This window comes from Tenebrio molitor, chromosome 1, assembly GCF_963966145.1.
Source record: "Tenebrio molitor chromosome 1, icTenMoli1.1, whole genome shotgun sequence".
Taxonomy (NCBI): domain Eukaryota; kingdom Metazoa; phylum Arthropoda; class Insecta; order Coleoptera; family Tenebrionidae; genus Tenebrio; species Tenebrio molitor.
Window position 1 is genome coordinate 7,506,955 of NC_091046.1, and position 12,589 is coordinate 7,519,543.

At 35.3% G+C, this 12,589-nt stretch overlaps 5 protein-coding genes across 6 annotated transcripts; 2 read left to right on the forward strand and 3 right to left on the reverse strand.

Moving 5' to 3' along the window:
- Positions 1 to 49: 49 nt before the first annotated feature.
- PAN3 (Poly(A) specific ribonuclease subunit PAN3) lies at positions 50 to 5,435 on the reverse strand. 2 transcript variants are annotated; one of them, XM_069061967.1, is made up of 13 exons: positions 5,298 to 5,435; positions 4,948 to 5,028; positions 4,813 to 4,894; positions 4,625 to 4,763; positions 4,179 to 4,363; positions 3,890 to 4,127; positions 3,555 to 3,707; positions 2,469 to 2,585; positions 1,979 to 2,203; positions 1,564 to 1,849; positions 1,319 to 1,510; positions 892 to 1,054; positions 50 to 467 (listed from the first exon to the last, which is right to left on the reverse strand). In XM_069061967.1, exons 3-13 carry the CDS (start codon positions 4,885 to 4,887, stop codon positions 285 to 287), a joined length of 1,956 nt encoding a protein of 651 aa, XP_068918068.1. In that variant the 5' UTR covers positions 4,888 to 4,894; positions 4,948 to 5,028; positions 5,298 to 5,435; the 3' UTR covers positions 50 to 284. The 2 variants fall into 2 exon arrangements, with proteins under 2 accessions (XP_068918068.1, XP_068918069.1); XM_069061968.1 differs by having other exon boundaries at positions 5,214 to 5,323.
- A 150-nt stretch (positions 5,436 to 5,585) lies between these two features.
- On the reverse strand, positions 5,586 to 8,007 carry LOC138141269 (zinc finger protein 260-like). Its single transcript, XM_069061971.1, has 2 exons — positions 7,837 to 8,007; positions 5,586 to 6,940 (listed from the first exon to the last, which is right to left on the reverse strand). The coding sequence occupies exons 1-2, from the start codon at positions 8,005 to 8,007 to the stop codon at positions 5,645 to 5,647; spliced, it is 1,467 nt and encodes a 488-aa protein (XP_068918072.1). The 3' UTR covers positions 5,586 to 5,644.
- Positions 7,880 to 8,675, forward strand: Mesh1 (Metazoan SpoT homolog-1). Its single transcript, XM_069061977.1, has 2 exons — positions 7,880 to 8,015; positions 8,108 to 8,675. Coding segments are annotated over exons 1-2 (570 nt in total). The 5' UTR covers positions 7,880 to 8,013.
- A 152-nt stretch (positions 8,676 to 8,827) lies between these two features.
- LOC138141275 (RNA-binding protein 48-like) lies at positions 8,828 to 9,381 on the forward strand. Its single transcript, XM_069061978.1, has one exon. It carries the CDS (start codon positions 8,828 to 8,830, stop codon positions 9,245 to 9,247), a length of 420 nt encoding a protein of 139 aa, XP_068918079.1. The 3' UTR covers positions 9,248 to 9,381.
- On the reverse strand, positions 9,371 to 12,333 carry LOC138141268 (WD repeat-containing protein CG11141). The gene is made up of 8 exons (XM_069061970.1): positions 11,791 to 12,333; positions 11,452 to 11,736; positions 11,240 to 11,400; positions 11,056 to 11,191; positions 10,802 to 11,007; positions 10,654 to 10,748; positions 9,866 to 10,600; positions 9,371 to 9,817 (listed from the first exon to the last, which is right to left on the reverse strand). The coding sequence occupies exons 1-8, from the start codon at positions 12,010 to 12,012 to the stop codon at positions 9,711 to 9,713; spliced, it is 1,947 nt and encodes a 648-aa protein (XP_068918071.1). The 5' UTR covers positions 12,013 to 12,333; the 3' UTR covers positions 9,371 to 9,710.
- Positions 12,334 to 12,589: the final 256 nt, after the last annotated feature.

The window sequence follows — 12,589 nt, forward strand, 5'->3', positions numbered from 1 at the left end:
ATTGTTCCTCAACTTGGTTTGCGTAAAGGAGAGAAATCAAACAACGTGATCACATTTTCCGTTTATTTCGTTTACTCTTATAAATAAATACAACATAGAAAAAATATTTCTTGAAAAACTCTTGATGGAAAAGATTGATGTTAAAATGTTCACAATAATATAAAAAAATAAAACTTTCATAATTCATCAAGCAAAAAGTACTTAATTATGTATTATTGCAAACATTTTCCGGTGGAGAAAATACAAAACTATATCCGCATTACTTTAATGTTGTACCACGGTACTTATTTAAGGTTCACAGTTTTTTCATTTTCACATTTTATGTACAGTTTGTCCTCCACATCTATCATGTCCTTTTTGACCGGCGAAGCATTTAGAATTTCATGAAATGATTGTTCTAGGCAATGTTTCAGTTCCGCGTATGACACCACTAACATGCTTTGTTCATCTCTCGACATCAGACATATCTAAAATATAATCACCAATTTAAAACGTACGCAATTTAACACAAATTATACAGCGGTCCTGGAATTATGATCTCAAATTTCAAACACGACAAAAAGTTCGATATGAACTGACGAATTTACACGAGGGGGCTCGTCTTAAAATTTGAGACTATAACCGTGGAACAGGTGTTTGTTGTTTCTATGAAATATTCATTACAAAAAAAAAAAAAAAAAATTATCGATTATAAGACAGTGGAAGGACTTTTATCTCATGTTTATCCCGATTTAGGATCGGTGTTGGCATCACCTCACAAATGTCAAAATCAACTGTCATGACATTACGCGCAACCTACTGTGACGCGAATTTTTGTGAATAAAGACAATTTTGCACGTTGAGATTATACCGAACATTAAAGCTGTTATAAAAATTAAAAAACATCTTCACCTTTTCTGGAACACCTGCGTCTAACTTATTTAAACATTGTACTATATGTGCCATATCGACCCAAGGACGGCCATCCTCTGTTACTTGATGAAAAACATAATCCCTAAATAATTTGAGCATGTATCTATCCCCGGTTTCTGCCCATGCACCATCCAAGTTCAACCTAATTAAAAAAGCAATTAACAACTTCGTAACGAATGATCAGGCATAACAAGCGAATGCAATACTTCGATTCCATCCAAATAAAAAAAAAATAATAAAAATGGCTACAAACTCTAGTGGAAAAGCAAAAATTCTGTGAAGCAACAGAAAGTCAAGCACCTTGGACATTTAAAAAATGAGAATCATTTTTTACGTGAAACGGTAATACTGTCGATAAGAAAATGCTTGTGCTTGTCGACTTTTGAAAAGTAAAAGACAAAATTACTCAGGTCTTTCATTGATTGTGCCCAGTTTCGCCATCAATCTGAAAAGTCGTCCATTTTCGATCTCCTTGGAAACTTCGTACTCCAAGACTTCAATGTAATTGTGTAAGTTGTCCATCTGCGTGTAGAATCGTGCCCCGATCATCGGCATTAAGTCGGTGATGCTCTTCCTCTGTTGTGGGGACAGCAGATACCTAAAATGACAAGTAATATCTCATTCTGTGTTATCGTTTGGCGCCGTACTAACATAATAAGGTTTCTAAGGTCGGTCGTGTATGAACGGCTGATAATATCCACTGCAGTTGTTATATTCTCTCTTTGTACAGCCACAGTAGATTTACACGCTAACGCTAAAACTAACTTTCCCAAAGCTGTTAAATCCTCCTGTTGATAATGCTGAACTAATGCTAAAGGATTCACTGACGCACTGTTCTCGTTTAAAACAACATCCATTACACCTAAACAGCTTAATCTTAATCTATTCTTAGAAGTGATAATTATTTTTGTGGGGTCTAGACTCCTGCAGGCTAGTCCTACAATGGGGGCATAAAAAATACAAACTGTTACTGCACTCGGATCTGGCGAGATAATTTTATATGTACAAATTATTTGCAAAACCCATACTTAAGCAAATTTTAACGCTAAAAAATCGATCCACTTACCAGAAGAGTGAATCAATCTCAAGGCGGAAGTAAGTTGTATTATGTAGTTCCAAATTAAAAATTCCGGTAGTTTATTGTTTTGTTGATGACGCAAAATGTTATTTTTTTGGTGACTATAAGGTCTTGGTGAAGTGTCTGGAGCAAAAGGATCAGGTTGATCGGACGAAAAATACTTACTTAGGAGAGTTTCTGAGCCCGGGTAGTAATCGTAAACAAATATCATTGCTGAAAAATCATTTCGATAATTAATTTTAAACGACATTCCTTAGCGATTGTGCCGATCGAACATGGCACTCAAAAAGTAAAAAGCCATTTACAATATTTTACTGGCTAAAAAAATGCATTAATGCATGCAAGTCTTTTTTATTAAGAGTTACACACTTAAAATGAACTAACGAAAAACAATGCAAGCTCAAGTTAATTACTATAATATACAGAGGACGCTATCTTGGCATGCCTAAATGAATGAAGGTTACATGCTTACACTTACAGTTATCTCCAAAGGCCTTCGTAGTAAAAACTTCTTGCAATTGTACAATATTGGAATGATTTAAATTTTTCCATAAGTCAACAATTACCATACACTTGGCGTTTTGGAGACGAAATCCTGAAATGTTTTCCTATTAATAAAATGGTATAAAATAAAACATTTGTAGGAGTTGATTTACCACACATTACATTTATTATTTAAATCGTTATATTTTTATTTTCTCTTCGTTTCCAATTATTTTAAATATCTAAAAAATGTTTTTGCGAATTTTACTTTTGCATAATAATCTTTGTGGATTATTTTTTGGAAACTGGAATTTGCTACCTAACTCGTTCGCAGTTTTATTTACTTGATGTACAGGTCGAGCGTTGACGTCAATTTTATAAAGTAGATAAATTATTTTACCTACAAAATTATTTACCTGATATCTTTTTATAAAAGTAATGAACATTTTAAAAGAAAAAAAAAATTCAACAACTGCATAACTATTACGAAGATAGCAAACATTTTGTTTGGAGATGACGCTTATTAAGTCAACCAAAAATAATGCTGCTGTATAAAAAAAAATACAAATATTGTCAAAGAAAAGTGAAGAATAAATTGTGACGGTAAAAATGCAAAAAGAATTTTGAATTCTGGGAAGATACTTTTCGTCACTAAGATGTTAAACATATTAATGGAAAAAACTAATATTTACATTAATGACAGGCAGATGCGGAGAACGCAAAAATATATCAAGGACTGCAAGGAAAAAGCATAAGAGGCAGGGACAGCAAGAAACAGTCGGATAAAAATAAACAGTGATGCTACTTTTATAGAAAAGAGAAGAATTGAATGATTTTATTGTGTTTATCACTGAAACTAATTTTTTTTTAATCCACGATAAAGATCTGAATGTGTACGTCATTACCACGTAGATAATTCAATATTAAGTAAAAATGTTGACGAGAAAAAAAAATGCACAATTATGTAATTCACATTTACGCTAATAAAATTATCTACTCTAATTAAATAAAAACATTAAAAAGTTAAGAGAAAAAAAAATTTCTATACCAACTCTTGTGACCTCAAAAAATTAAAACTTACCATGTAGCCGCCTCAAACAATACGCTGTACCAGATTTAACATGAATTGCTTTGTACATTGACGCTTGATATCCCAAATGGGTTTTGTGAAGGGAATTGCTTGGTATACGTTCTAAGGGGCACAATTCATGGTAACTGTCTACTTGTGGAAGATCTAAATAGAAAAAAAAGTTACTCAATTATACAACATTACCTCATTTACTTAAAACTACAATTTGAATTTTTGTTCAATTATCTATTTTTGGCAAAAGAATGAAAAGTACACACGGAGATGTTAACGGTTGAAACACCTTTTCCCGATGTCGGTAATGAAGTAAACTACATAGTGTTAATCACCTGCATACTGCTGATTGTTCTGCATCAGCGTGAGCACGTTTCTGTTCATCATCTCCATCTGCAGGTCTTTTGATATGAAAAATGACGAGTCTTGTTTTGATTTGAGTGATGCAATGTGATTTGGTGTACCCGGATACACATTGTAATCTGACGTTACATTACTGTTTATAACAACATCTGTAGCATGGCAGGTTTCTGAAGTGGTCGGATAAAAGTACGTTGTACCTCCTACATTTTCCTGTGGCCGTCGAGATTAATATCGTCATTACGGAAAATTGACGTGATTTACCTGATATGCTGCTAGGGCAATATTGTTTCCTGATACATCATGTGACATAGGCGAACAGCTGTTAACTCGGTTCGGTGACGTTGACTGACTGGTAGAATTGTCAGTGTGCTCGATTCCACTAGAAACGCATCGAATTGGAGTAGCATCTAGTGTTGGAGTAAAAGAGTTGAAAATGTTTGGTGAAGCTGAAATTATTCATATAAACAACTAGAAAAGAAACCAATATAAATAAATTACTACACTATTTTGAAATTCAACAATGAGAGCTGCAGATAATGATGACAAAGGTCAATGAGGCTAGTAATGACGCTAAAAAGCGCAAAAAATTCACAGCCACTCGAGTAAAAAATAATTAAAAAAAAAAAAACATTCACTGTAGCATTTAACCAACAAAAAATCGTTAAAGTAAGAGATAATTTAGAAACAGATGTTCAAGGAAAAAATACCTGGAGCACTTGAAACAAGGCTTGCTCCGCCAATGCATTGGGGGTTGGATAACGTTTTCTTAGGAGTGATTGACGATTCAATGTTCAATTTGCTTTGGAAAGTCTGGTGTAAATTGTTTGGACTTGAGTTTTGTATGTTCTACAAAAAAACTTGTATCACATCTTGTCAGACAGATTATGTAAGTTACCATATAATTCGCTAATTTAGATTCCTGAGGAACCCCATTTGTTTGCGTAAACCGGTAATAAACTTGATGATCCATTAAATTTCTTGGAACAAAGTCATGTAACAATATTGTAATCTTTTTTCATCACTAACATACCTTTCTAATAAAAACCATCTGACGGAAACATTCTAGTCGTAAATAAAACTTTCAAGAAATCGTTTCTTCTTTGAACCTTTTCTGAAAATTTAAAGAATAGGTTAATCTTTATTTACTTTATTTGACACCTGAAAATTTGCTGAAAATAAACGCCATTTTGTTTGTGTTCATTTGACTTTGTCGCCGTCGCAAAAAATCAAAATAATTTCAATTGATCGATCTCGCTAAGCCCGAAAAACTGAACTACCAGAAAACTATGAAATTACCTGCGAATGTGTGTTAAAATGATAACAATATCAATTTTAAAATAAAAAACATAAACATGAAAATGGTTAATAACGCAAACGCACCTTTTCTCAATGTTGGTAGATTTGGGTTGGCAACATTTTTAGCGGTAATTTACAAAATTCAGATTTTCCGTCCTTGCGGACCTTATCAGGAGTATGTCGATCAAAGAAAAAATACGACTGCACTCAAATTCTAATTCCTTGTTTGTTCGTGATATTATCGACTAACGTATCTGTGTCAAAATGGTGATACAACACAACAATTAAAAAGCGACGTGATTTCCATAAATTATCGCCTAATTGAACTTTCACTCTTTTTGGACCACACATCTGGGCAAAAAACCAATGAAACTCTCACAATTTCGTTATATTTCTACCACATATAAAAAATCGAGTTGTATAAACTTTTGTTATTGTACTAATGGTGTTGCGACATCTGCCGCATGAGTATTCATATGCGTTCGAAGGCAATGAGCTTGTATGAAACCTTTCCCGCAGACATTACAAACATGCGGCGTCTCTCCCGTGTGGATCCTCTTGTGCACCTTCAAGTTTGTACTCCTGGTGAACCTCCGCCCGCACACTTCGCATTCGTGGTTCTTATCGCCAGTGTGGATCATCATGTGTCTTTTTCGCTCAGAACTGAACGTAAACTTCTTGCCACAAACCGAGCACTCGAACGGCCTCGCCGAAGAGTGTCTCTTCCGGTGATTCCTCAAAGCCCCAGCTCTGCTAAACGCGGCCCCGCATTCCGGACAGACGTGGTCGCGGCGATCGGAGTGTCCAGCCTCGTGCGATCGCAGCGCCGACTGTTGGGTGAAACCCCTGCCGCAAGAACTGCAAGTGTAGGGTCGCTCCCCCGTGTGGAGTCTCCGGTGTACCGACAAGTTCCCTCTGAGGACGAAAGACATGCCGCAAATCTCGCAAGTGTGTTTTTTCACCCCAGAATGGACCTGGACGTGCAGGCGCAGGTTGGCTTTTTTGAAGAACGCCTTGTCGCAGAGGGAACAAGTGAACGTCTTCAAGTGCGAGTGCACCTGTTCCATGTGTTTGGAGAGTACGCTGGGGCTGGTAGGTTTGAAACTGCAATAGCTGCAAGTCCGTGGAGGAGCGTTGTGCTTTCTCTGATGCTTCAACATGCTCGTGCGGTATTGAAACACTTTGTCGCAATACCCGCAAGTTCTTTTCTTTACGTTGTCGCAGTCTGTGTCTGCACCGTGCTGCTTTTTGTGGGATCTGTACTCGTCGACGGTGTGAAATGTGAATTCGCAAGTGGAGCATTTAAATTTTTGGATTTTCAGATGTTTTATTAGATTCTTTTTCGTGGAGAAACTCTCGCTGCAACTGTGGCAAGAGTGTTTCTCGTCGTTGCCTTCGATTTTGATCTGAATTGTTTCCTCCTCGTCGTTCTCCGAATCTAGTTTTGGAATTTCTTCTGTGGGGTCTGTGGTTTTAAGAGAACCACAGGACGTAGGTCTTATGTGGCTCTTTTCATCCACTGAATCTTTAACTGACTCTTCCGGTCTGACGTCAGTGACTACTTTACGTGTACAGGGTTTTGAAGGTGTTGACGATTCTCTTTTGCTGTAGGTGGTTTGTAAATATTTGTCTGAAGATTCACACTGAACTCTAAATAAATGCGATTTGACCGCTGCATCTTTGCAGGTTTCACATATTCGTTGTGGAAACTCATCTGTATCCGATATCTGAAAAAAAAAAAAAAACAAAAATAGAAGAACTACATTTTTTGACGTCTTCTTATTATTGGAGGTCTTCAGCCAAAAATATAAATTTTGATAAAAGTTTAACGTTGGGCTTAGATCAGCGTGAATTTATAAGTCAAGAATAGACAGGTCAAGTACAACACTCAAGGGCATGTTCGAAGTTTTGTCTAAATTTCGAAATCAAAAACTTTGATAAAACTGGCTGACAATTACGTCATGCATGTTATTCTCTTTTTGCTCTCAAAAACTCAATAAATATTTTTTTCTTAAGTTTTTAATTCCAATAAATGATTTGCAACATGTTTTATTGACACACTTGTGTTTATCTGATCAACCTTCAGGTTTATTTTGCGCAGCATAAAAACACCAATATTGATATTTTCTCTTCAATTGGATACTAAACAACTAGCGATAAAATTTAATTTTCACACATGTCCAGCGTATGGTGTAAAGATCTGTATAATACTTATCAAGTGCATCTTAAAAAATGTTTTGGAAATATAAAAATATGTAGTAGGTACCTAATGAGCTTTATTTGCCCTACGGGCTTTCTGATTCCTGTTTACAATTTCATACAAACATAAAATATATAAAAATATGCAAATTTGTCGATTATCTAGACCACATGTTTTGGTTATAATCTACTTTTTGAAATTTGAAATTCTGCTGTGAGAAAAAGAAGTGTTTTTTAGTCACGTGATGACCTTGTAGATTGCACCTTATCGTGGTCCGTCGACTAATTTACAGATTAATAAACACTTCGGCAATATAATCAGACCTGTTTACGATTTAACCGGTAAGGTTATTCAAGTAATTATCGATATAAACAGCTTTGTTAATTTATTGGAACCTGTTGGTAAAAATCGAGTCATTCTTACCTGCACAGAAGCACAACTTAAAATTAATTCGGTCAAGGACAAACTAACATCACCAATTTCGATATATTTCGACAGCGCATTTAATTCTACACACATTTGAAGACAAGTCCTGCACCTTCTGTCGATATCTTCGAAAATATTTTCCAATTTTTCTGGTTCACAATCAGCCATATTTGTATGTAAATGTCAACAAACAACTCTTTGCATATCATAATCCAAAACTCGTATGCATGCAACAGCTGTTCCGAAATGCACCGCTTTTATTTTGCAGGAAGTTGCAAGTCCAGGCGATGACGTCTGCCGCTTCAGTGGCTGAAGAACTGTTGAAATGTACCAATTTCGCCGCTGAGAAACATAAAAATCAACGTCGAAAAAATCCGGACAAGACGCCTTACATTAACCATCCGATTGGAGTGGCATATATTTTAACCAACGAGGCCAAAATCAGCGACCTCGCAGTTTTGCAAGCTGCGCTTCTGCACGATACGGTTGAAGACACCGATACAACATTTGAAGAGATTGAAATGATATTTGGGAAGAGTGTCAGAGGAATAGTTGAAGAAGTGACAGATGACAAAACACTGCCTAAACACGAGAGGAAACGGTTACAAATTGAGCACGCTCCGGGATCTTCCAAGGAGGCTAAACTCGTGAAGTTGGCAGACAAATTGTACAATCTACGTGACTTGGAAGCTTGTACTCCGGAAGGTTGGTCCGAGCAAAGGGTTCAAGAGTATTTTGAGTGGAGCAAGAAAGTGGTTGAAGGTTTGAGAGGCACAAATCGAAGCATGGAGCGAAGTTTGGATCAAATTTTTTTAAGGAGGAACGTTCTGCAGTAGTTTTTTAATTATGCAAGTGACGTCGGGTTTTAAGTGCAGTCCGCATAATTTGCGGTAGACATATTTAAAATTTAGGTTATGTGTATTTAAAACATGGACACTTTCAGTGTCTTTTGAGAGATATAAAAATTAATTCATAAGAAGTATTAAATATGAAGGAAGTCAAACATCATAAGCAACATAATCTGTGTCAGACAAGACCTGCATACAGACAAGGTAGGAGATTAACTGCTATCAAGTCATACACAGTTAGTTCAGAGTCACAACATTTATTTATATATGGAGTACCAAAAATCAACTTGCACAGTGAACTAAAAAGTTTATGTTCAAAGTATGGAAAAATCATAAAAATGCATTTAGTAGCAGACCACAAAACTGAAATTTTCACTGAATGCTTTCATGTAGTTTATGAAAAAATTGAAATAGCAAGAAAGGCAAAACGAATGTTGGACAACAGATCCTTTTATGGTGGCATTTTACACGTCTGTTACACTCCTGAATATGAATCAGTGGAAGAAACAAGAAATAAACTCCAGTTACGAAATCAGAGTATATTACAGTACAAGAGTTGAAGAAAGACGTTGTTTGTAGATTAAGTGGCAGTGTTTATAAGTGCCTACCTAGTTAATTCTGTAACAATCCAAGTAAATATTATTGTTATCGCGCTTTGTGTAAATAAAAAACAGTAATAAAAATATTTTTATCATTTTGGTTTATTATTGGCTTATCTACTTACATTTCGCATTATGTCTCAATCTACAATAGTTAATTCTTTTGAAACTCATAACTTGTCATGGTGTTGAACAAAACAGTTGAATGAACTGTCGCGGCCTAAATTTGCGAGTTTATTTCATTGTAAAAATAGAGTATTGTAAAAAGTATAACAAATTGGAACGATTCTTGCGTAAAAATTTAAAGATGCTACATCTGTTGCCCTTAATTGCACGCACGGACACATCAAAAACATCAACGTAACAAAATGACTAGTAATAAAAATTCATACAAAATATCATCCTTCAGTGTGTACTAATAACATTATACAATTTCCCAATCTGTCAAAGAATTATCTGAAAGTGAGGTATCGTTCTTAACGTTCAACTGAATATCAGCTAATTTCCAATCGATCGGAATGTTCAAACATGCTGCAAACAGATTATCAGAAAGATTTACCCACCGATAGCCTAACCTACCAGGAGTTGCAACGCTGGTGGCGGTAGAACCACTCTGACTTTGTTCCGGCGGTGGGCTACAGTTGCTAGAGATTTTAGTGATTTTAACGGTCGACTGTTGGTAACAGTCGTCACTAATTTCTGGAATGCTACTTTCCGCATTAGATAAACTAACACTAAGTTGACTTTCAGGTATATCATTTTCATCATCACAGCTTTCATTATTTTCTTGTAATTTATCTAGCGATATTTTAATTTTGTCCAAGTTTAAAATGTCGGCAAGAATTTTTTCTTTGTATTCGATATCGTTCTGAATAGACTCGGGGCTCCTCAAATCGGGCAACACTCCCACCGAACTCAGCGTCATCAAGGTGGGTTTTATGTAAACATCTTTTTCTTCTGAACTATTTGAGCTTAGGCTACTGGTACTGGCGCACATGCCGCTTTTTTTCCTGTGTTTACTTTGCCTGTACAAAATCTTTTCGTTGAACTGTTGCTTGCCTATGTCATTAAACTTTTTCTCTATTTCTGGATTAATACTTCTAGATTTCACTGGAGACTCTTTAGCTTCTTCTGCATTCATTATCAGTGAATTATCTGTGTGGACGTTGACATCGTTGACTGCAGTATTTTCAAGGAATGGTGATATGGCTGGTATTATGCTGCTAGTTTGGAGTTTACTAGTTATATCTTTAATGGAGGTTGTAAGTGGAAGAAATGTGTTATTGACTGGTGAAGCTGAGTTGACATCATAATCTAAAAAAAAATATGTAAAATTCAGTTCAATAAAAAATAAAAACAAGTAAAACCTAAGCTCTGTTCAGGCTTGTAAGATATTCTAATGACACTTCTTTCCTCTTCAAGAATAAAAATCTCATCTTTATTAGTTGCCACCCACAAAACGCTGGAAATCAGTTGTGTAGTACAGTTGGAAATATTTAATGTGTTCCAAATTACCTCCTGAAGTGACTCATGGTGGATATAACAGTCATCTTTTCAGGATCCAGTATGTAAATAACATCATTGTTGTAAGTTAGAATTAAGTTATCATTGAAAGGTAAAAGAACACCAAATGAAGGTTCTTTCTGGGGTTTGAGCATCTTTAAGTTTTTTGAAATTGGATTGATAATTGGCACTTCAGAGCACTCCTTTTTCAACAAGTCCTATAAAACTGCATCAGAATATTGAAATAAATAATTTTTAACATCAACCTTGAATAACAAAGTTTTGTTGACATTGCCATCACAATCTGCCACCCAAATTCTCAGTCCTGGTCTGGTGCAATACAAAACTGCGTCACTTGTTTTAGGTCCATTTTGATAAATTAGACCTCCAAATGTACCTAAACTGAATCAAGAGTTGTAACAAAATGAAAGAAATGAATAAACAAATTACATTTTTCTATCTTTTTTTCCTACTTGACACACTTTCCACTTGTCTTGTTTTTGGCAAATGATACTTCTGTATGTTGTTGAAACTAAGAGGCGTTGCTGACTGTAACTCAACTGAACAACTTGATAGGACTCATTCAGGATCTCCACAGATTTGCAAATGTGCTTGAATTTCAACAGTTTTATGCAAGAAAGTCAAAAATTAATATATTTTACCATGTAAAAATCAATTTCAGTTAAAACAATGCAACCTGCTTTATCTCCAGAAAACAATTTCATGCCATTTTTGGACCACTCTATAGCTGTTATAGGTGATTTGTGCAGTTCTGACACTGTATACCTCTCCACTTGTTTACTTTTAGGCTTTAAACTTTCAGGTATGGATTCAGGATGGGATTTTGGTATTTGAAATATGTTTATACTGCCATCATTACTCCCACATGCCACCATATAATCAACTGTTGATATTATTTTAACAACAGTTACCTGAACATTTTGCTTCTAAAAATAACACTATGCTTAGTATTTCAGTATTTATTGAATGTAAGTGAATACCTCGCAACGAAGGCGTTGCAGATCTTTTTTCTTCCTGTCATACCAATACACAAGTCCTAGATTAGTTCCTAACGCTAAAAATTCTGGTAAAACATCTATACAAGTTAATTTTACATCTTGTGTAAAGATGCCGTTCTGCATTCTCGACGGTAATTTATTAAATAAATCCGTCAGTGGGGCCCATTCCTTCAAATTGTTGTAAACATCATATGTTAGTGCCATTCTGTTTCAGTAAAAAATTAAAGGAACATGTGGCTTTGATCAACGACGGCATAACAGCTCGAAAAAATCTAAGTAAATAAACAAGACATGAGTTTATCCACACATTCGATTCGAGGACACGACACAGTCGAATCAATTTTTCTGGGAAACACAAATGATGACAAGTGACAGCAGTGACAGTTCCAACAGCTGACATTTGTCATAATCCTTTTTGCAACTTGACACCAAACTGCCATTACTTAAAAGAACAGAGTAATTAGTTTCTTTGCTTTGGAATGTGGCATTTTAAATATTTAAGCAAAAAGTTTTTATCCCATCATATATTTGTTTAGTAGAATCGATATGCATTATGCATCTCATTTAACGTAAAGTTGACTCAAGTTGCAAAAAACCACTTGGCATTTGCAACAGCACTTTTATGGCATTAGTCATTTGAAATTACTTTAAAACTGTACTTATATGGAAAATATCCAACTCAAACTATGATTTTCTGGTCCCTTTGTGCCTTTATTTGGTTCAAAAATATGAAAAAAATGCTGTTGCAAATGATAAGTGGTTTTTTGCAACTTGAGTCAAC